The sequence below is a fragment of the Ascaphus truei genome, chromosome 4 (genome assembly GCF_040206685.1).
Source record: "Ascaphus truei isolate aAscTru1 chromosome 4, aAscTru1.hap1, whole genome shotgun sequence".
Classification (NCBI taxonomy): Eukaryota; Metazoa; Chordata; class Amphibia; order Anura; family Ascaphidae; genus Ascaphus; species Ascaphus truei.
In genome coordinates, this window is record NC_134486.1 from 244,694,841 (window position 1) to 244,718,892 (window position 24,052).

Genomic DNA, 24,052 nt, shown 5'->3' on the forward strand with positions numbered 1-24,052 from the left:
GCATACATAACTAAAATACACACACGCATGCATAACTAAAATACACACACAGATACATAAATAACTAAAATACACACACGTATGTGTATATATATATATATATATATATATATAACTATAATACACACAGATGCATATATAATTAAAATACACACACAAATGCATACGTAACTAAAATACACACACACACACACACACGTGTATATACAACTAAAATACACACACACGCACACACAGAGATACTTACATAACTAAAACACACACAACTAAAACACACACATACAACTAAAACACACACACAGTGATACATACATAACTAAAATACATACGTACATAACTAAAACGCACACACTGGTACATACATAACTGAAACACACACACAGACAACTAAAATACACACACACACACACACACATAACTAAAACACACACAGATCCATACATAACTATAACACGTATAGATATACATGCATAACTAGAACACATACACAATTTTGTGTTCATTTTTTATTCACTAAAGGTTAGTTCTGAGCCTACAAATAACCCCTTTGCAGACCTGAGTGCAGTACAGTACATGTCCCTGCATCAGCTTCTGATAAATGCCGTCTTCTGACACCTCTGTTGAATTGCTCCCTTTGATATCACTTATCTCATTCTTCCTATACATTCCCTGTCTCCCCAAATGAAGCCCTGTTATCTGTTCACTCTTATCCTCTTTCCTTGCTCTCTTTTTTTCTCTATCCACACTGTATTTGTTTGCCTTTTGTCACGGTGTGATCTCTCTCCATCCTCTCCTTGTCATACCTCTGTCTTGCACCTTTTACATATGATGCGTCTTATTCTATATACACTGGCTTCTTGCTTACATATCGACGTTGTAGAAGTACAAGTAACTGCATTCTTTGAGTACTGAGGGAAAAGGTGATTACATTTTTTTTTTGACAGGAAAAATTCTGTATTTAAAAATGAGGGTATTTTCATACGATAAGTTCTGAAGATTATGTATCTTTAATGAGTTTTTCAATAGAAACTTTAAGAAATTCCAAGGCAGGAAGTGCGTTTTTGCCAAAAATGCACTTAATGAGTGTTGCAGAGACGGAGGGTCAGGAGCGCACTCACATCCAGGGGTATATCCCTGGATGTGAGTGCTCTCCTGACCCTCCATCTCTGCAATCATATATGGATTTGGATTGAGTGCACTCCAGGAGCAGCACCAAGTCATTGAACTGTATACATTTAAAAAAAAAAGAATTTCACTTTTATTTTTCACCTTTACACCAGTGTGCTCATATGGTTTAAATGTATTTACAACTGTACTTGCACTTGATTCTTGTCTTCACTTAATGAGTTTTACCTCTACAATGAGGATATACGATGTATCTTGTTCTCTGTTTCCTTGTCAATCCTTAAAGGATCAGTTCTCTACCCCCTCCCCCTATTTTATTACTTGCATAGGAAGCAGGGGGGTTTCTGGAGCTAAACCACGTTCATTTCCGCTTCAGGGGCTGAAATCTGTGCGACCTAATGGGGAAGGTGCTGCCAGTACTGTCTCCTCCAGGGGAGACAAAATGGAGGCTTAAATCTCTCACGTCATACAGGCCAATAGGAAACCGCTACATTATCTGTTGCGGCTTTGTGTTGGCCCATTTCACACCTGGAACTTAAACCTCCATGAAGTACCGGCGGCACCTTTCTAAGTAAGTGTCTCAAGAACCAGGGGGACCCAGAGCTGACAATAAAAAATAAATAAAAACAGAGGGGAGTGGAGCCCAGAGGGACCTGCCACTTTAAATGTAATATCTCTCGATCTCTATAGTCTGCCTACTTGTCACTTCTTATGGTAGAAAAGAGGAAAGCAGCGCACTGCCATTGAGTCAGGTGGTGTAAAAATAATCTTCTATTTATTCAGCACAAATACAAAACATCCCCCAAGGAGGGTTTTTCACCCCCTATGTTGTATATGATGTTTTGTATTTGTGCTGAATAAATAGAAGATTATTTTTACACCACCTGACTCCCTGGCAGTGCGCTGCTTTCCTCTTTTCTACCATTGGATTTCTGCATCAACGGCTGGCACGCCATCACGGACTCATCAAGACTTAAGGAGTGGGTAAGATCTTTCTCAACTATTCCTTATGTGATTTATGGATATGGATCACATCCATAGTGCATAGTTTATTTCCTCCAATGAGGTTACATCAAGGTGATATCACACAGTTTATATAGAAAACTGCTCACCTATTGGATAGAAAGTCCTAAAACGGTAGGTGCAAGGGAGGTAGTAACCATATATTACACTGAGTGAACTCAAGAATTCAAAAATACCCCTCTATATGCACTCTTAACCAGATGTTTGTATGTAATTCTCAGGCCACAAGAAAAATCCCTTAGCCAGGAACTAAAAGCGAAAGGCGACGGAAAAAAAAAAAAAATTTAATACATAATTAATACACTCAAAATTTTAAATATGTGTCAACTAACCCCTCAGAGGAGCGGTGGAGAACTGATAGGGATATGTCATATACAGTAAATGTCTTGATATAATTATCAGAGAATATCCCTATCTTCCCCTGCGTAAAGATTCAACATGTGATGTCCACAGTAGTTGCTGTAGATTAATACAGTTGCCTGTATAAGTAATGTGACATATATAATACGATTGCCTACTATATGTCACATTATTTATACAGGCAACTGTATTAATCTACAGCAACTACTGTGGACATCACATGTTGAATCTTTACGCAGGGGAAGATAGGGATATTCTCTGATAATTATAATATCAAGACATTTACTGTATATGACATATCCCTATCAGTTCTCCCCGGCTCCTCTGAGGGGTTAGTTGACACATATTTTAAATTTTGAGTGTATTAATTAATTATGTATTAAAAAAAAAATTTTGTTTTTCGTCGCCTTTCGCTTTTAGTTCCTAAGGGATTTATCTTGTGGCCTGAGAATTACATACAAACATCTGGTTAAGAGTGCATATAGAGGGGTACTTTTGAATTCTTGAGTTCACTCAGTGTAATCAAGGTGATATCCAGCATTTTTTATTGTTTCCTTCGGGAGAAGTTATATCTTACTTGATTTGGTCACTCACAGATCACACTTTATTATTTACTCACTCCGCAGTATAGTCTGTTATAAGAGCCCTACACGTTAATCTTTATGGATATTATTGTGTGAAGACTTCATCATCCTTGGAGCACCCACTCCCAATACATTTCGAACTCCTTGTCACTTCTTCCCTGAGATGCCTTTTCTCTATCCCGTTTGCCCTTCAGCATTACTGAATGGCTCCCCTCTCTCTGTGTGCACCTCCCGCAGCTCTGTACATCTGTAGGCATGCTGTCCGTGTGGAACTTCCTGAAGCGTCACAAGAGGAAATTTCTCGTAGCCGGTGCTCTTACAGGAGGTAAGTCCTGTTCGCCTGCTCTATTCAAGCCATGGTACAAACCGCATCATCAGTGGAAACGTGCACCAAGATTTAGGATCTGCTCCAATCATTCACCCCTACTTGCTGTACATTGTAATTAGAGTAGCTATGGGGATCAGATGTAAAGATCCCAATTGTTACATCAAGATGCAAAATGTTTTATTTATCTTTGGTTTACATCTTAATAATTGCAAAGACAAATCAAAAAGGGTTGGACACAGACACGTTAATCTGAGGAGTTTATGCCAAGTCAGATATAGCAGAGCGTTGTGGTGCCCATGAAGTGGGTAAAAGGGTTTCAGTTTTAGAGTTTCATCAAACAGTGTGCGTTTGGTAACTCTTCTCTGAATCCTCCCTCCCCCTCCTGAAAATGTTATGCTAGCAGATGCACATATAGAGACAAGTAACAGAATACCCTGACATGTTTAACGTTCCTCTGTAAGTCTAAATGTAGAATCCATTGTTATCCTTTACACACAGCACCCAAAATGCCTTTACAGCCTTAGAGAATAGCCTCGCATTGCTGGGGCCATTACTGCAGGGTAAGGCTTTCAAATCTAAGTCTATATGGTTGCTCCTAGTTTGAATGATTTATTGCTCATTATGGACACAATAGAGTCTGACATTTTGTTGATTTGTTATTAACCAGATGAAGCTGTAGTGACTACAAGTATGTAAGCCTCCTTGGGAAATCCATCTTGGGAAATTCCATTTATGTGGTTGAACTGTCGATAATATGGCTTCAATATACACACCAGAATGCCTTCTCAGCTGGGCCTTTCTGTGGGAAATCCAACCGGGGCTATGTCTGTGCCGTAGGACAGGGGTCCACAAGATCCCCCATCAGGTCAGGTCTTTGAGCCACTGATTGAGCCACCTGTGCTGAAGCAGGGATATCCTGAAAACTTGACCTGTTGAGGGGGTCTTGAGGACTGGAGTTGAGAACCCCTGTCCAAAGACATTTTTTTTTCTTGGGTAGTCACAAGTGATTCTGTTACAGGGGCTATGATGGTAATAATCCAATTAAGATAAAATAAAGCAACAGCTGCATTATCGTCTCTATAAAACAAATTTGAGATAAATTGGCAATACTGCCATTTCCTGCCAACATGTTTTTGTAAATGCATTATTTATTTTTGTTAAAGACATGCCACGTTTAATCTGGCATTTTATATTGCATTTCTAGTGGTTTATCTCCTGGGGAAGTATGCGCAAAAGAAAATCAAAGACATCCAGGAGCGAGACGCGGCTGAATACATTGCGCAGGCGCGCCGGCAGTATCATTTCGAGAGTAACCAGAGGACATGCAACATGACGGGTGAGTATGATATCGGCGTGAGACTGATCTCTGTTGCAAGCTCTTGAACGGAGTCCAATCAGAGGTGTACACATTTCATCTAGTAGAAACCCGTGCACTCAATAAACTGCCATATACTTGAATGGTTTTTCAATAATGGTTCAATAAAGAAAGAGTAGTAGGCCGTGCTCAATTTCAATGCAACTGTGTCACTTAGGAATGTAAATAATAATTTGTTGTAAGATGTACCTCTCAAATAAGTAGGTTTTTGTTTTGTACATAATAAGGATTCCCCTGATGTAGAGAGAAATTGCCAGCTTTGTGGATGTAAGGGTCTGCAAGTCTTCACATTTACTAGCGTTGCTGGGCACAAAGTGCGGAGCACTCCTCAATATATACATTTTGCGGATTTCAACATTAATTAAAGCAGAAAAGCGTCAATGTGAGTGCTAACCTACTCGAGCTTGTCAAGCAAATGAAGTGAAACAGAATCCATGTAGGAAGCGGCAAATCACTTAACTGTATATGTACGTTGTTTTATCTGGAAATAGTCAAGATAAATCATTGGAAATGTATACTTGAGTGGTGCACAGCTTCCTCTATTTATGGAACTCTTTGCACAAGGTTGTTACCCACGAATGCCTAGAGGATTCTGGGTAAGGACATGAGAAGCAGCATGACGTTTATAGTGCGAACATGCTGTCCCGCTGTAAAGGAAACATGAGATAGACAGTACAGTAGTTGTAAATCTGCACTGGCACAGAACAACATAATTTACAGATTAAGATTAAGTCTGAAAGAAACAGAATGAATTGACAAATACAGAAGGTTATTTATCTCTGCCATCAGTGTGCTAACTAAGAAGATTAATTGCAACATTTCCACAAAGATAGCTCCACCATTACAAGACTCTTCTATTTTAAAACTGTGTGATCCATTTCCTCTAGTACTTTTCAACAGTAGCGCAACTAAGCAAAGTGTAGTGTCCAAGTTTCATTGTAAGTGCAGCTTTCTTCATTAGACTCTTGTGACGCCAGAAAGTATCTTTTATTTTGGCTTGTCTCTGTAATCTGAATTTTGGAGCTAGCAGATAAAAAGGTCATATTCTTATTTAGCAACCTGTTAATGATATTAAGAAGAAACGAAAAGTAATTTTCACTGTATGATATCTTCTTTCTTTGTTTCTGTGTCCTAATGGTACTATATAGACACAGGCATACATAAATCTCATAGTGTGTCCTGTAAGTGAAAGGGATCCCTTTCATTGGTCTACAGAGTGTAGCCAGCTCCTCCAACGTTTACCAACGTTTAAGATGTTGAAAATGTGATTGTGACTGTTTAACACAATTTTCTGTGTCATGAAATGTCCCTGCCAAACTTAGTAGTGTTAATCCTGGGATGAACCTTTCTCAGGTTTATTCTTGAATTTCACTCAAACGTTTGAGCACATTTTGCACTACGCGAGTTTCGTTTTTCAAACGGGAACCTGCCTATCCTTACTTGAAACTAAGATAACCGCCCAACAAAATGTACTCTCACTAAAAGATACTAAGTTGCCTTATTCTTTCGCCCCTCAGTGTTATCAATGCTTCCAGCTCTGAGAGAAGCCTTGATGCAGCAGCTGAACTCTGAGAGCTTGACCAGCCTGCTGAAAAACAGGTACGAAAACCGTTATGTCTATATAACCCCCTAGTTATTCAGTATTGCTGGCCAAAAAGCCTTTCAATGTGCAACTCCTGTTACTGAAATGTAAAAAAACACTTATTGCAGCCCTTCAATAAAACCCTTATTTAGGATATGTGTGTGTGTATATATATATATATATATATATATATATATATATATATATATATATATATATATATATATATATATATATATATATATATATATATATATATATATATATATATATATATATATATATATATATATATACCCCACTATATATATACACTCATTTGCATGTCATTTCCCAGAATCCCTTGCTGCAGTGGAAGCGCTGTATGCTGGGTGACAATGGGGAAAGACAGGGTTGCAGACCTGTCTAAGACAGGCAAATGAACATACAGTAATATTTACAGTTGCTTTATGTATATATGTATGTGTATATATATATATATGTATGTGTATATATATATATATAAATATGTATGTATGTATATACAGGCAGTCCTCGCTTTACAACGAATGGCTTATCCAACGCTATGCAATGCATACCTATGTTCATTTTTACAACGCCAAAACGGCTTATCCAACGGTTTTACGACGCTTTGCAAAGTTGTTTATGTGTATATAATATATATATTATACTATATAAATATTATATTTTTATATTATGTTATATTATATATATAATACAGTATGTGCACTATATATTTTATGTATGTGCTGCATATCTTATTGTCTGCGTAACATATTTTGTGTATTTTAGCATTTAAAATGCCTTCAGGAACTGAAGCTTTCATTTAAACAGTGTTCCTATGGGAAAACATGTTTTGCTTTACAACGTTTCGCTATCCAACGCCATTTTGAGTACGGATAACCGAGGACTGCCTATATATATAGATTTTTTGGTGATTTGTCGACCACTATATATATATATATATATATATATATATATATATATATATATATATATATATATATATATATATATATATATATATATATACACACAAATATAGCTGTATGCTCATCTGCATGTCTTAGGCAGGTCTGCAACCCCGCCTTTCCCCATTATCACCCAGCATACAGCACTTCCACTGCAGCAAGGGATTCTGGGAAATTACATGCAAATGAGCACACACTGTCACTTTTTGCCTCAATAACCATTTTACACACACTGTCACTTTTTGCCTCAATAACCATTTTTAACATGGTTCCCTATAGGCTTAAGCTTGCTGCATGGTCACAGCTTTGAGCAGAGCCAGGGTTAAGGTGCATACCCAGAAAACCACCCACAGACAGCTGTTTCGACCTTGATGGGTCTCATCAGTGTGGGGTTGATTTTACTGGGAATGCAAGAGAGGCTATGGGATAGGCTAAACCATAATACTGAGTTAATAACTTAACTTAACTTAATAACTTAACTATATATATATATATATATATATATATATATATATATATATATATATATATATATATATATATATATATATATAAAATTTGCTTTTCTGTTGCTTTATTGGTTTTGTTTTGAGAGATCTGGCAGAGAAAACAACATTCCATTTTGCTGGAAAGTAGCTGGGATCGAGACCTCTGCAGGGTTTATGTGTAGCTAAATAAGGACAGGTCCTCACATTGCTAGTGGATCATTTTCACCACAGGTCATCTGCAGTGCTTCAAAAAGTATAATTATATGTGAGACAATATAGAAGTGCAAAACATTCTTATAAATATTCAATATTTGACAGTTCAACATTGTGGTGAGTTTTTTGTTAATCATTCATATTTATACAAACCTATTTTGTCACAGGTGTCATTCCTTCTACTTCTAATCAAATAGAACTGTGACTTAACATTTTTGGTATAAAAACTAGTCCTACTACAGCGGGAGTTCAATGAAATGCAGCTGTTAATTTGAATGATTTCTTACAGGTATTTTCCCCATTAATTAAACGAGTGCAGATTCAGCACCTAACTTTTCTTTCTATGTGTATCTCACAGGCCTACCAACAAGCTAGAAATATGGGAAGATTTAAAAATAATAAGTAAGTCACAATTCGACATGTATTTTCTATGTTAAATGTGCCTAGGCTAGAGTAGAAGATTTTGCATTGCGCACACAGTTATACTTCATAGTGAAACATCTGCTTTTTGCTTGATGTTGGACGGTGTAAAGTTTGAACTGTTCTAGGCGCAGTATATTGCAGTTTCCATCAGCTGTATTGTGCTTGGATTTTGCCTGTCTGTACAAGTTATTAAGGAGGATACTAGAAAAGAATTATCCGTTAATTTACCTGTGTGTACCTGATAGTCCCTGGAATAGTGTTACCATCACAATCCATTTAAAAATCCATTTATAACATGTTTTGTTTCCTTCCCTTCTTTCTTTTTTCACCCGTTTTCAAATAGTTCAGTTTGTCCATTTCTTCATTTTACTCCGAATGATTAACACTTGAACTGCACTTATTTTGTCAAGTGTTATTTCATATTGCTATTTTTTATCTTCAGTGTCTTCATTGCATATTTTTGTATGTATACATACATATTGACATAATTCCATGCTTTCTTTTTATATACAGCTCAACCCCCTTGTAACGCTGTGCTTGGAGTCCAAGGAATCACATCGCGTTATAAGCGGATCGCGTTAGAAATAATGTACAATTGTATGCATTGTACAATAAAGTATTTAAGATACCAATAATCGTGTTGTAAAGTATTCATAAATACGAAAATTGGGAGCCACGCTTGCATCGCGTTATAAGCAGATTCGCATTGTAACGGGGTTGAGCTGTACCTGTATTTGGTTATTCCTGATTAAGATGAATGTTGTTTCTTGGTGTATTGCCTCTTGTCCTATCATTGAACAGGTTTCAGCAGAAGCATAGTGGGTGTGTACAGTACGTGTATGCTTGTCGTACTCCTTCGCGTCCAGCTCAATATTATTGGTGGCTACATCTACCTGGACAATTCATCTGTGGGCAAAAACGGCAGTGTAAGTCCACGGCGTACTTGCCCATCACTACAAACCTGTGTAAAAACGAATCCGTTGCAGAGTTGCTGTGACAAGACCTCGTTGGGGTTCGGGTATGCACAAGTTCTCGCTGATCTGTGGCATTTCCAGATTATAAAGAAGCATTGGGGCAAACAACTAGGCAAAAGGGGAGCATTGCTTGCAAAGAAGCTGCACCATGTGTATCAAAGAAAAAATCATATGGAGATACAGTAAAGAGGACGTATTTCTTTGATGTAGCTGGTGCTAATTTTGTTGCCACAAATTTGCATTGCTTTTGCCTTGATACAGTTGTGTGAAAAAGAAGGTACACCCTCTTTGGCTTTATTTTTGTTAAATCAATCATGACACAGTGGGCAAATAATCTATTATCCCTATCTGGATAATAGTTATTTTGCACATTATTGTACTGTCATGTATTTTTGTTCATCTGAGGTTGTATTTACCTAATTTTAAGACCTGCTAAGGAACAAGTGATTGTTATTATGTCCTGATATGTAGAACCATAGAATTTAAAGAGGGTGTACTTTCTTTTTCACACAACTGTATTCCCCATTGTCTCCCTTGTTGCTTTGTAATGCATTGCGGCTGCTTTCTTCATTCCAAATCATCTCTATGGGACAGATAATGATTCCTCTTTGCCACCCATTATGTGCCATACGGAGTCTTTCTTGGGTTCTCCTTCAACCTAGAAGATTTTGTGTCCTTCCCCCTTTTTTCCCCAGTAAAAATAAAATGGTAATCCAGCCCTCCCACAATGTGCTATTTACCTACTACTTGGTCAAAATGTGTGTTCAGCACATTCAGGATGTGTTTCCCCGACAAACTATACTATTTGTAAAACAGGACACACCACTTGATTTATATTTGAACGTAATTCAGTGATGTGTTGGCTGTTGACCAGCAAAATGTGTAGTAATGTGTATAGTTGTTGTTCTAACTAAATAAATCCTGTTGGCTGCAGAAGAAAACTGTAACTTCTAGTTTTGTTTTCTTTTCTGAGCAATCCCGCCCAATTAGCTATTCATTTTCTTGCAGAATTCAAACCGGATGAACATCCGGAACTAAACCACGCTATTTTATATCCCTGTTGGCCCCCTGACCACTGGATCCCAGGATACTTACCTGCTTAGTTTACTGGTGTTCCCTTATGGACATTTAAACCTTGTCCAATAGGAAAGCACATTATCATCCACACGATGACGCGGCTTCATGCTGGCCGTGGGACCCGCGAGATTCAGTGGCCATTTTGATTTCCTTTAAAGGGGAGGAAAATACCGGCAACTAAGACAGTAAACACCTCTGACACCAGGTGGTCCCCAGAACTAAAAATGGCACAGGGTCAGCTCTAAAGGACCCCCCACCCCGATTCATATTCTGTAAAGGGGGGGAAGGATAGGCAGAATTGCTGCTTGAAAAACATGAGTTTCACCATCTGGGTTATCACTTAATAATTGCAAAATAGTCTATGTTGACATTACAGAATAATTTCCAGCATGCATTGATTGTGAAGTAAAAAGTGCTCATTTTAAAGACTGCTAAGGCTTCCACACACGAAAAGGAACTAAAATCATCTGAACACTTTTGCTACAATACCATGGGCAATGTTGCTAGGTGATAAACTCACTATTATACTTCTGTATGAAAAATGACACGAGTGATCCGTGCTGCAGCACCCTGATGTAAATAGTGCATTGTTTACAGCTTGCTAATAAAACACAGTCGTACTAGGTAAAAGAAAACACATATACATTGCAGCCTCAGCCACAAGAAGTGCTGGAGCTTTCCCTTTAACGTTGAACGATCACTGCTAGAGCTTATGACTTTAATAGGGTTTCATTCTGGCTTTCAGGCACTACATGCATCTCCCGAGGTGCAACAGCAATATCTGTCCAGTATTCAACACCTCCTAGGAGATGGTAGGACTTAATTATACACTTCACTAGCCTAAAGCTAGCTGTTTGTAAAGGCTGTCATGTAGCGCCGTAATAGCCGCCAAGCTGTGGGAAGCGGAAAGTGTGATCTCTGTGCTCTCTATTACCTTAGGTCTGACGGAGTTGATAACAGTGGTGAAACAAGCAGTCCAGAAAGTGCTTGGGAGGTAAAGTTAATGATGTTTAATGCGCTTAAGTATTTTCATCTGGTTGTATGAGGGATATTCTGCAGTGTACATATTTCATGGCTTTATAGAGGTGTCTCTACACTGTGTGAGTGAGACAGCGGAGAGGTTCTGTTGGCTCCACATAAGCTAAGGATGGCGTCTGTTGCAATCATAATGAACTTCAATTGTGACACTTCTTATAAAGCATATATGAATGTCAAGTTTTTTTTTTTTTAAAGCTTTAACTTTGCTATTGTTAACTTCAGATAGAAGGGAAAACACAGAATCTCTCTGGACTCTGAGAGGGGAATAATTGAATTGCTATTTTAGAGTTGAGGAGATAAGTTGAAAGGTAGAGTGCTTGTAAAGTGCATAATAAAATATTATTAGAAGAAGCATTGCTAGGCTACAGTTTGTAATGAGATGAAGGCAATTGCCAAAGATTACATTGACTATCATACAATACCTTCTCATAAACGAGGGTTTTACTGTACAGAACAGTCCCAACATCTTACAAAATAACTTTGTGATTTCTAGGATGGTCATTTTTTTCCAAAATTAGAAATGCAACAAAAGACAACGTCCCAAATGCTGCATCTAACAAATCATTAAGTCAAATACTATCTGTTATTCTTCTCATAAGTAAGAGTCATTAGTTGATCCTTCTGCGAAAGCTTTATAAGCCTGCAACCCTGTCACAGTTAACCCTTTACTGCAGATCCCACACTGCCTACACATGTTCTCTTTACCTCTCTACTGGAGGAAGCTTCTCAATAGACTGGTCAGATAGTATTAAACTCAATCATTTGTCATGTTGGATGTAGTATCGGGACTTTTTTTTGTCTTTTGTTGTATACATTAGGTCACTACCCAATAGCGCGCGTGTGTGTGTGTGTGTGTGTGTGTGTGTGTGTGTGTGTGTGTGTGTGTGTGTGTGTGTGTGTGTGTGTGTGTGTGTGTGTGTGTGTGTGTGTGTGTGTGCGCGCGCGCACACTTTGACCAATCAGCCATAAAGCTACTCACCCAATCAAAAAAGCTACTCACCACCTTGTCCCGCCCCCACTTTTTAAAAATTGGAATAAATTCCTAATAAGAACTAATAACATTTGTTTTCGATATAACAGTTTATTTATTGTATTACATTTATACTTTACTACAATTAGTCCTTATTGCATAGTAGATGAGGTTGGAAAAATACATACATACGTCCATCAGTTTAACCAATGCCAAATTTAGACGACAGATACCTTATCCTATATCCCTACTTACAGTATATTACTCCAGTGGAAGGCAAACCAGAAACCCCAGTGACACATTATCCAATGATATCTCATAAAGGGAAAATAAAATCCTTCCTGACTCCAAGAATTGACAATCAGATTACCCCAAGGATCAAAATCCTTCCCATGTTGTAAATTCACAAAGATCATTAGGTGGTCTCAGATGTGCTGAATGATAAGAGGAGAGATCCCCTTGCTGTTATTTTCAGCGCTGGACGAAAAGTAGTCAAATCAACAAACAATGTGCCCCTTTAGGGCATGCAGAAATATGTGTCTCATTCACAGCATCAATCACAGCATCTAGGCTACTGACTGCAATGCTAGCAGACTACCATAAATGTTATGCCTCAGTGCATTTCACACACCAAAATGTAGGTCAGTAGCTGGCGATAGCAAAGCTTGCTCCTCAAAAGCAAAGTTTATCTGGACATGCCTAAATCAGCCAGACACATAAGAACATTGTTGGTCATTGTAGAATATTTAGCCAGAAGTGGGAATATCCGTCAGATGAAGGTGACCGGTATGTCAAGCCTATTTGCTATCGGAGCGGCAGTCATTCCTCCCAGGGAGCTCTCCCAGCAGCAGCTCTGTCTCTCTCCCACCTCTTCACTTGGGAGACTTTGTTTTGTTCTGAAATAACCCCTCCCCCCCCCCCATCTCCCCACCCAGGCAGAAAGGTCATTTAATATCAGCAATTCATGAATCCATCCCTGCACATATCTTTACTGCTGGAATAAAGTCTGCTGGATTTGGACTTCATATTTATATACATGTTATTGTGGGTTGATGGTGATCACTGCTTTGATTTGGGTTGGGTTTTTTTTTTTGGGGGGGGGGGGTGCCCTGCCTGTGTTCTGCACCCTATGCTGTGTAGGGAACCGCTGACCCTTCATGTAGAGCAGCACCTGCTGCTTAATGCATAGGCCAGTGTTTTTCAACCTTTTTTTGGTTGGGGAACCCCAGAATTTGATTTTGAAATTCTGGGGAACCCCAACCCTCAGCCCCGTTTCTCGTCCCCCCAGCCTCTCTCCCATCTCTCCCATCCCCCCGTCTCTCCCCGCACGCGGACGCACATACACTCTCCTACTTTCACACAAGCACACACACTCTCTCCCACTTACACACACACTCCCACTTACACACACACTCCCACTTACACACACACACTCTCCCACTTTATATATACAGACACAGCCAAGAGAGGCACCGCATGTGCTAGCACCACTGCTCGCGCGCACCCGTATGGAGAACCGCCACTTACCTCCCTGTTCCGTCTTCTAGGGGGACAGGCGGAGGGGTTGAGAGCACGGGTCCTGTGAGAGAGAAGGCGTCGCAGACGCGCCTTCAGCTCCTGCAGGCGTCGCACCAGAGTCACGGGGAGGAGGGAGGAGGCCTCGGCCAAACGGGGTTGGGTTTTCGAAATTTAGGAGCGCAACAGCTCAAAATTACAGGGAAATAGGCTTAAAGAAGCGCATGCAAATTAGACGGCCATGATGGATCGCCTACGGCCAAAATGCACTCGCCCCTGGCGTGCGGGTGAGTGCATTTGTCGAGCCCTACATGTATACACACACACATATATGTTGAATCTTTTTGAAGCAAAAGTTGGCACTGTGTGCTCATTTGCATGTCCTTTCCCAGAATCCCTTGCTGCAGTGAAAGTGCTGTGAGCTGGGTGATAATGGTGAAAGGTGGGGTTGCAGACCTGTTTAAGACATGCAAATGAGCATACAGTAATCTTTCCCTTTGCTATATGCTTTGCTGTGGAGGGTTTTTGTCACTTTTTTACCCACCATAACGTGTGTGTGTGTGTGTGTGTGTGTGTGTGTGTGTGTGTGTGTGTGTGTGTGTGTGTGTGTGTACACACGTACACATGTATACATTCTTGCACACACTCATACACGTACACACGCACACATATATACATACACACACAAATAATGATCATCTTGTTTATTCTTTTTACCAAAATATATTAAAATAATTGGCAGTTCCTATAAAGGGGGTAAGTATTACACGTATAAAAAGTACAAGCATAGATCAAACACACTTTGGCTGTTCTCAGTAGTGTCCAATTTGGTCAGATGGCATCTGGCATCAGATTTCCACTGTGTGGGGGGAACTGCAAAGTGCCGGCAACCTGTGTAGCAAGCCGCCATCCTGGTCGCTTTAATGGTCACACTAACAGCTACAATGTAGTGAGATGAAAGGCGCGTCTGCGCCTGGGTGATGTCAGACTCTAGCAGATAGATTATCTTAAAATCCAGTGCTCACCGGCTAGGGAGTTCCTCCGCTGAGCGGTGATTGAGAATACACACTCAGCAAGCTCAGTGCGTCACAGGAATAGCCAGACAATGTTAATGATAGATATAATAATATCGCAGATTAAAACAGTGAGGCAATAGACAATCCTACGCATTTTGTGGCATACCACATGCCACTTCATCAGGGAATAATGATAGCCTCTGGCACCCTCAGTCTTATACCTCTACTGATGCCATCTGATTGGTCAGAAAATTTGATACCACCATCAATTAGGTTAGGTTAATGGTGATTTAGTAAAATACATGTGCAAAATAATACATAATCAAACCATATACAAATTAGTATACAATATAATTTTTGGGAATTGCGTATATATGAATAAACTACATTTTAGTCACATTGGATATGCATTGGGGCCTTTTGTTTTTAACTTTTATTCCTATGAACGCTAACCATTTAGTTCCATATATACAAAGTGTTGCTATGCCACAATACACTTTACAGCCTATTTATGCAACTGGTCCGTAAGGTGTCTCTCGGCACTGAAAGATGTCTTATGGAATAGCACTGCTTAGAAAATACGGGCCATAGTAATTTTATTGGACATGTACAGTAACAGCAGCATCTCTGAACACTTATTTTTGATTAGTTCCTTCATCATCTGTCCTCTTATTATAAAACAGTAAGACATTGTAAAGTATTGAATTTAGTGTTCTTATTTTTTTTGTTACCAGCTTATCGCTGAAGCATAGCCTTTCAATTATGGAGCTGGAGCAAAAGATAAAAGAAATCCGGAGCCAGGTAGAAGAGAGCAGGGTGGCCGCAAACCTAGAGGAGGCGAATTCCGAGTCACTGCTGTGCCGCTACATGATGCCAGATGAAGAGAACCCATTGACTGCCCAGGTATGTATTAGCCCTTGCAGCAAGAACACCATACCCCGGTTTCGTGTAGCAGTGATTCTGTGTTATTCTACCTGAGCGAATGCATTGACAATGTAATGGGAAGTTTCACTGGTTTATCTATGTATGTATGTATGTATGTGTTTATATAGCGAGAGACACACACACACACACACACACACACATACAAACGCACACATCTCGCATGTACAATAAAAACTCCAGAAGTGCACAAAATGCAAGGTTTGTCCACATAACAACACATTGGACCAATATACAAAAATATACTATCGCAACTGTACAGATTTGTTAAAAATAAGGGGTATGTGCCGAGCACGCGCCTTCACAGTCACACTTCATTGTATTTTATCAATCAAATTGTACTTTCATGTTTATGATAATTATGGCATGAAACACTGTTTTGACAGTGTGAAAACACACAGACGTTTCACTTATAACGCGTGCCACACACCACCTTCCCCCCCCCCCCCCCCCCCCCAGTGCATGACTTCTGGGGCTGTTTGGACTTCCACTTTAAGTGTCAGTATTAGCAGGCTGCCAAAAATATATTTTCCTGATTTTAAAGGACAAGAGGGAGGAGAAAAACAGTTTGTGTTAACCACGCATTATCACTCCAACTCGATGCAAAATGTTTGTATGGGGGATAGCACTGTGAGGCAACTCTCTAGTGTAGCCAGCACGCTGTCACAGTCCTTTCAAACAGACCTACTTGCACAAAGTGGAATTAGTGCAGTCCATACTATTATTGGCATATTAGTTCGATGTCAACATTGCACTCCGTGTAGTAAGCCTTTTATAAATATCTGTGCAATAAGTATGATATACTGTATAACAGGCCACAACAGGGTCGGCATACAGTATGAGCTTGATGTGGATCATCCCTCTTTTAAAAACATCTCTCCAGTGTATCCAACACGCTGCCACAACCTCCCCAGACAGTCTCTGTATGTGGAATGAGACGTGGCAATTCTTGCATGCAGTCAAACATCGGAAACTTGAAGTAGTTCCACATTGTAGTCAGTACTGCAGATTGGTGTAAGAATATCAGTCGGCATAATAAGATCTTGTATAAACACTCTCGCAGTCAAGATCATTTGTAACGGACCATACCAGGATCAGCATGCAAGCTTAGTGCAGACCGTACCAATAATTTCTATAGTCTTTGCCTAGTACAGTATCTTTTAATTATTGTGCCTGATTAAAATGCAAATAACCCATTATTTTTCATTTGACCTTTGTCAAGTTACTATGGTGACCTCAAACAATCAAAGAATGTAGCATAATAGGTACCGGATAAAAATGAATTGCGTAGGACCCAGAGAAAATAAAAAAATAATTCATTGTTGTTCAGTTTTGTCTGCTATATGGACCTACAATTTGCAGTCAGAAGGGCCTGTAATGCATTGCAATGCACCTCTGGCATTGAATACTGTAGGTCAATAGCCACAGTGCTTGTCACTTTTCATCAGCTAGCTTTGGTGAACGGCTCTTACGGTTGCCTTTTTAAACCTTTTGCTTTCTGTAAGGTTATCACTTTACTGTGGTTGTCTTAGGCCCAGGTCCACAAAAGGATACCTAGTGGTGTGAGTGGTAGTAAAGACGTGCTAACGCTTGGCACCCTTTTGTGGATCGGGGCCTCCGGCAGCAGGAGGGGTAATGAAGCAGGCCTGTGTTTAAGCTTTATTTTAGTTCGGAAGAAGATGTATAAGGTTCTCTTTATGTTTTGCATTTACTAGGCATGTGGCCTAACAGAAAAAGACGTAACCACAATCAAGCTACTGAATGAAACCAGGGACATGCTAGAAAGGTAAGCATAAATATGGTATAATTGGCATTATCCTGTACTTGTCGTTCATTGCTTTGGTACTATCTTCTATGAATTGCCCAAATTTGAGAGTGAGAGAGAAATTGAGTAATACCTTGAGTATTATCTTTAAACATATACATTGTAAAGCCACTAGTTTCATCTAAGAAATTAAGGTACCATGGGTTCAAATTAGAAATACAGGCATACCCCGCATTAACGTACGCAATGGGACCGGAGCATGTATGTAAAGTGAAAATGTACTTAAAGTGAAGTACTTCCTTTTTCCCACTTATCAATGCATGTACTGTACTGCAATCATCACATACGTGCATAACTGATGTAAATAACGGATTTGTAACAGGCTCTATAGTCTCCCAGCTTGCACACAGCTTCGATACAGGTAGGGAGCTGGTTTTGCTGTTCAGGACGTGCTGACAGGCGCATGCGTGAGCTGCTGTTTGCCTATTGGGCGATATGTACTTACTCGCGAGTGTACTTAAAGTGAGTGTCCTTAAACCGGGGTATGCCTGTAGATAGTAAATACTTTTCATAGGGGGTTGACTTCAATATGTCCCACCTTTTGCTATCTCCAATGCATTATCCAAGGTGCACTAACATCTCTTGGTAACTGTAGAGGATTAGGAATTGAACTACTGTATCTTGCATTTCAAGAAATATGGAGTTGAAGATCAATGTACATTTATTACAGTACATAATTATACTGTAGTACATTTATTAGGAACTCAAAAGACAGGTTTGGGTTTAGAGGGTGAAACAAGCAGCATTGTGATTGATGGGAGGCTTAGTGGAATTGAAACAATATTTTTAGAGACACAGAATTTTAATTAAAGCAAACAAATGACCCAAGTTTATTTGGCCAACCGAGTCTGCCCATTTTTCTTCTATAAACTGTACACATATAGTTCAGATTTAGCCACATCATGGTTACAACACAGAGCTGGCACATGGGCTGCAAATCAGAGTGCAGAGATCTTTCATCCCTTTTGTTCTAGTGGTGGTTGCAGTACATTGTGGGAAGGTATGGAAAGCCGCTAAGGCAAAGGAACGATCCAATACATTTCTTGGTTTGCTTTGGTTTTCATCCTAGGTTCTAATTTCAAGTGTTGAGTGAGTGTTTGCTTTCTGTGCATGTATTATATTCTTGCCCTGTACACATACATACATGTGGTGATTTCGGGTTAAACTTTTTAAACATGAAAAGAATGCAATACATTGAAATTCAAAAAATAATGCTTTTGTAGATGCAGTAGATTTTAACTGGTTGTATAGAAAACACGCAATTTTTGCATTAACACATATGAAAAGAGTTGGGTCATATTTATTTTTCAGACTTTCACCAGCCTTCCCTGTCCACTCCCCTGTACAACAGTTCTCTTTCATCTTCCCTTGACCAAATTGCTGCTGCCATAACTTGCAATCCCACCAAACTTCAATGCATGAACAAAACCCAGTGCCTCCAGAGATGCTCTCGCTGTGCCGAACGTCGATGGAGGAAATCCCTCTCTAATGCAGATTTATACAATACAAAATATTTCTCTCTGCCTATGATGCTGCCCTATCCCTTTCTAAACAAAACTACTTTTACTCCCTTATATCTACTTTGTCCTTTAATTTACAACACCGGTTTTCAACTTTTAAGTGCTAGACCCACCCACACAAATTTCTACTACTGCCTTTACGGTTCAAGTCTTTGCTTTAAAGATAAAATCAATGCTATTCAACATTATATTGCACCTTGTCGAGCCCCAGCCACACCAAACCGCTCCCACCAGTTACTGAGGAGGAAGTCTCCCGTCTTCTCTCCTCATCCCCCTTTTCAACCTGCACTCTCGATCCTAACCCCTCGTACACTAACTCGTCAGTTTAACCTCTCTCTTTGCTCAGACTCCTATCCTTCACCCTTCAACTACGTTTCTATCACACCCATCCTGCAGAAATCTTCTCTCAATCCTGCCTCCCCGTCCAGTTACTGTCCTATCTCTCTTCTGCATCCAAACTTCTTGACCGACTCCTTTCTAAACGCATGCCGTTACGGAAGTCACCAATGATCTCCTCAATGCTTAATTACAAGGGCAGTTCTCCTTACTCATTCTATGTGATCTTTCTGCGGCTTTTGATACCATTGACCATCCCTACACACCCTTCATTCCATTGGCCTTTGTGACACTGCCCTGGGTTACTTCTTACCTACAGTATCTGACCTTAGTATCTCCTCTGATGGCACATGCATGCTAACCCTATACAATTAAAACAAGTGCATTATCTTGGAGGGTAAAATGTCTCAACAACGATGACACCCATTTACCAAGTAAAAGTGGACATTATGCATTAATAATAACTTGTATATCTTAAATAAAAAATATTTTAGCAGTCTTATTCTGAATCGCTTGTCATCATTTTGAACAGGCCCAGCTTCCATGGCACAGATTTGTAAAATCCTAAAATATATTTATATATATATTCTTGTATTTTTTTCCCACAGTCGAGACTTCAGCACAGTTCTGAACACATGCTTGAGTCGAGGATTCGGGAAATTTTTGGACAGTATTGCGGAGTTCTTTAGACCTACAGAGCAGGAGCTGAACCAAAACGGCTCTGTGAATAGGTAAACATCAATTGTCCGCTGCTGTCTGGATGGTTACGTAAGATTTAAAGAAACTTATTACTGTATGCATTTAGCTGCAAGATCAACACAGTTCATAGACTCAGTTTGACAGAAACGGTTGCAATCGGAGTAAGAATCAAGTTTTTTGGAAGCAAGCACTATGACAGATAATGGTTTGTCTCGTGCAATAAGAAGGGAACCAGGATAGTTTTGTTTCCCCGGCATATCGGTTTCTGTGCAGGTAGCTGCTGCTTTAATCAAGTCTTACAATGATTATTTGTTGATTTGTCTTATTGCTGCACACTGTCTTCACACCGTAGTTGATAAAAGTGCATGACTATAATTCTATAACCATATCGTGATATAGTTTATATATACAAATCTCTGTACTGTATGTATCAGGTCTGCACATTTTTAGGGGGTTGATTTGAATATTGTTATGTGGGTGCAGCAAAGTTTAATATTACAGTTGTGTAGAAAAAAAACAGCTCTGGCATCACCAGCATCTTATGTTGTGCTGTATACAGTATATGATAGAATAATTTATTGTTTAAGTTCCTATTTTCAACCTTAATTTGCCTTGCCTTTTTTTGTTTTATACAGTCTTTCCAGCATCAGTCTTCCTCTGGCCAAAATTATCCCCATAGTAAATGGACAGATCCACTCCATATGCAGTGAAATGCCCAGTCATTTTGTTCAGGTAACAAACCATTATTCACTTGGAATAACTTGGAGCTTAACATAGGTATATTCTTTAAAACACAGCAGCAGGATCTGCGGTATTAAGTGAAATAAATGCACCCCAGGAATCTGGCTCACAATATACGAGGCACAGCAGAAGCATATAATAGCAAATTAGATGAACATTGAATAGAATGCAATGATATATTTTCAATTAAATGGGAATCTGTTGTAGATTTGGAATTTAGTGTGAGGGCTTCATCTGAGGTTAACATGTTAGTGGTTCAGTTTTAGCAACATTCACATGTCTCAACTAGTTAAATTGCATGAGATTTATCAAAACAAAAATCCAATCACATTGATAGTTTCCTTTTTCTTCTACCAGATTTGCTCCACTTTTTTTTATCCTTGGTGAGTTAGTTATTAAAGCGCAATAGTGCTGATCTGGCACTACCGCGTGGCGCTCCCATTGACTTGAATAGCCGTTGCCGTGTGGTAGTTTCCGATTAGCAATGTCACTTTTTTTTAATGAAAAACCATTATAGGCCCCAAAGTCAAAACACATGTTTAAAGCTGCAGACCGAGCAATATCCTCCATGTGTTTTTTTTATTAATAAATCAGTTTTGTACTATGCGAAAATACTTGTAGCATTTTTTTTTTAAACCACTCTGAAAGACATTATAAATGTATTATAATGTAACAAGCATTTTATGTTTCTATAACAACCATTTACAAAGTCACACCCCCTTCCTCTTCTGAAACTGGCTCTGGCATACCCCTTTTTGAGCCCTGCCCTCTCTCTAGCAGTGCGCCAATTGTATCTAGTGATTGCCTGGTTACATGATCCTCCCCACAGAACTTTGCATCTTTGGTCCTCTTCTGCTGCACTGACAGCCATTTAGTGAACCACAGAGCTGAATCTTTGACGTTCGATCACAGGAGAACAGATTGATCGGCAACTTAGCTAATTAACCTATTAAAGGGGGGGGGGTTAAATTAAAAAAACGGCTCTAATACTTTAAAATATGTTTTAATAGTTTGTTCAAATGTATGTCTAGAAGCATAAAATTCATGAAATCTAACCCGAACTACATTCATTGGATGCTAGTTAGGAGTCAATGTCTAGTTCAGGAAAAATGGTACAGAAATCCGAATCTGTTTAAATTGCCTTGTTCCTTACCATCTTGTAGGACCTCCTGCTGATGGAACAAGTGAAGGACTTTGCTGCCAATGTGTATGAAGCTTTCAGCACACCTCAGCAACTGGAGAAGTAGCGGTCATGCCAATGGTTAAATATACTAGAAATCTCCCCGAAATTCAGCGGAGCGTCAATGTTTACAGAGTACGTGTATGACATTCCTTTTAATTCAAGTCATTTGAGATACCTCTAACCTAACCTGAAGAATGAATCGCTGGCCTGCTGTGGAGGCTGTAACAAGGCATTGCACAAAAGGAAACAAATCGCCTGTTTGAGCAATTTTGGTGTAAAACATATTCTTATTATATTTTACGGCAAAATGCACATGCATCCCTTTTTTCACACTCTGGCATTCACCATGACTTCCTTTTCAGTTGAAAACGTTGCAGATTCAGAAGTGCAAAGAAGTCACAACTTGAGCTGGCTGCTCAGCATCACAGGCTCTCCCTGTGCTGAAGCCGTTTACTTTATATCAGCATGATAAATTGTAAGTCTTGGTGGTAGTGCAGTATGATCGTTTACTAGTTAAAACAAAATGAGGTAGCATGGCATAACATTAACACTGATTGGGTGGGTTTTGTACCTCTGATTAGTTTCTTGGCCAACTCTTGCAAACTTTCTTGCCTTTGAACCAATGTGGTGATGCTATTCAAGGTCTTAAAATTGTAATTGAAAATAATTTGTGGTTAACGAAGCAAATTACATTAAGTGTAACTGTACTACTGTCATCAAGAAGAACAGATGCTCCAGAATTTGGTGAAGACGTTGACATACATATTTACCCAGACCAGTTGTGTAGTCCTAAGGCTGCACGGAAACCCCTAGGCACGCTTCACACGCTGTGCCCATACTCGCAAGACTTCCCTCTTCCTTTTTTACCTCATGTCTGCTAAACCAGGGTAGAAACTGACAGGACACAGTGCAATCACCTTACTCTTTTCTTGACAACTATCCATAGTCACGGTACGAACCTGGTAGAGGAGTTCTTGCTACATTTCAAGACACTGCCTGCAGCTCTTAGAAGAGGCTACGCTGCTATGTTTCATAGTCCACCCAGTAAAACTCAGGCCGATTCCATCAAATGCACTAAAAATGTTTTTTGTTTTTTATTCCTTGGAAAGAAAGAAGTGTTCTCTTTAGACTAAATCATTCATTTTCAAACAGAAAGCTAAATTTCCCCATAGTTTTTCAGTCAGTTAATTAGCAGTGTAATTTATTGTATATCTTTGAGCTGATTCTCAAAGCTTTAACTACTGCACAGTCTGTGTGCATCCTCTTGTAGATATCGGTTTATGAATATGTGGCTATTTAGCCAGTGAAATCTCTGTATTCCAATAAAGTGTTTTTTAATGTATTAATAAACATCTATCTGTTGGTCCGTTTATTTATAGAAATATTTCTTTTCAGTATCATAGTTCAGTTGTTTTCGATCCTTGACTTGGAGAATGACAGCCAGGCCTTGATTTGGGGTCAACCAAGCATTGTTTTCATTTGGATGTGATCCGAGTCCTCTATGAAATATGCTGGGAAGCCATTTGGAGAACAATTCAACTACGTTTAAATAAACAGCACTACAATGTTCTCCAGCATGGAGAACACTGTTCAAGAGTGCATTGAAAAGTGCATTATGTTCAATTAGTTTCTCCAAAACATAGTCACTCGGGTTCCCCAAGGACATGGTCAAAAACGGAAAAAAAAATGTTTTTTTTTTTTTTTTAACAAGGCAATTTCCCAAGAATCTTTCGTCTCTGCTCAT

General features: G+C 39.3%; 1 protein-coding gene across 5 annotated transcripts in view; it reads left to right on the top strand.

Moving 5' to 3' along the window:
- The window catches only part of PEX3 (peroxisomal biogenesis factor 3), a 24,113-nt gene extending 455 nt beyond the window's left edge, over window positions 1–23,658 (top strand). For 2 of the 5 annotated variants that reach the window (XM_075597138.1, XM_075597139.1), the window contains exons 2-13: window positions 3,330–3,417; window positions 4,625–4,756; window positions 6,313–6,394; window positions 8,408–8,451; window positions 9,274–9,398; window positions 11,269–11,335; window positions 11,463–11,517; window positions 15,797–15,965; window positions 17,720–17,790; window positions 20,294–20,416; window positions 21,020–21,116; window positions 22,289–23,658. In XM_075597138.1, the coding sequence (XP_075453253.1) occupies window positions 3,348–3,417; window positions 4,625–4,756; window positions 6,313–6,394; window positions 8,408–8,451; window positions 9,274–9,398; window positions 11,269–11,335; window positions 11,463–11,517; window positions 15,797–15,965; window positions 17,720–17,790; window positions 20,294–20,416; window positions 21,020–21,116; window positions 22,289–22,372 (1,119 nt within the window). In that variant the 5' untranslated portion in view covers window positions 3,330–3,347 and the 3' untranslated portion in view covers window positions 22,373–23,658. The other 3 variants (XM_075597143.1, XM_075597142.1, XM_075597140.1) reach the window with 3 other exon arrangements.
- Window positions 23,659–24,052: the final 394 nt, after the last annotated feature.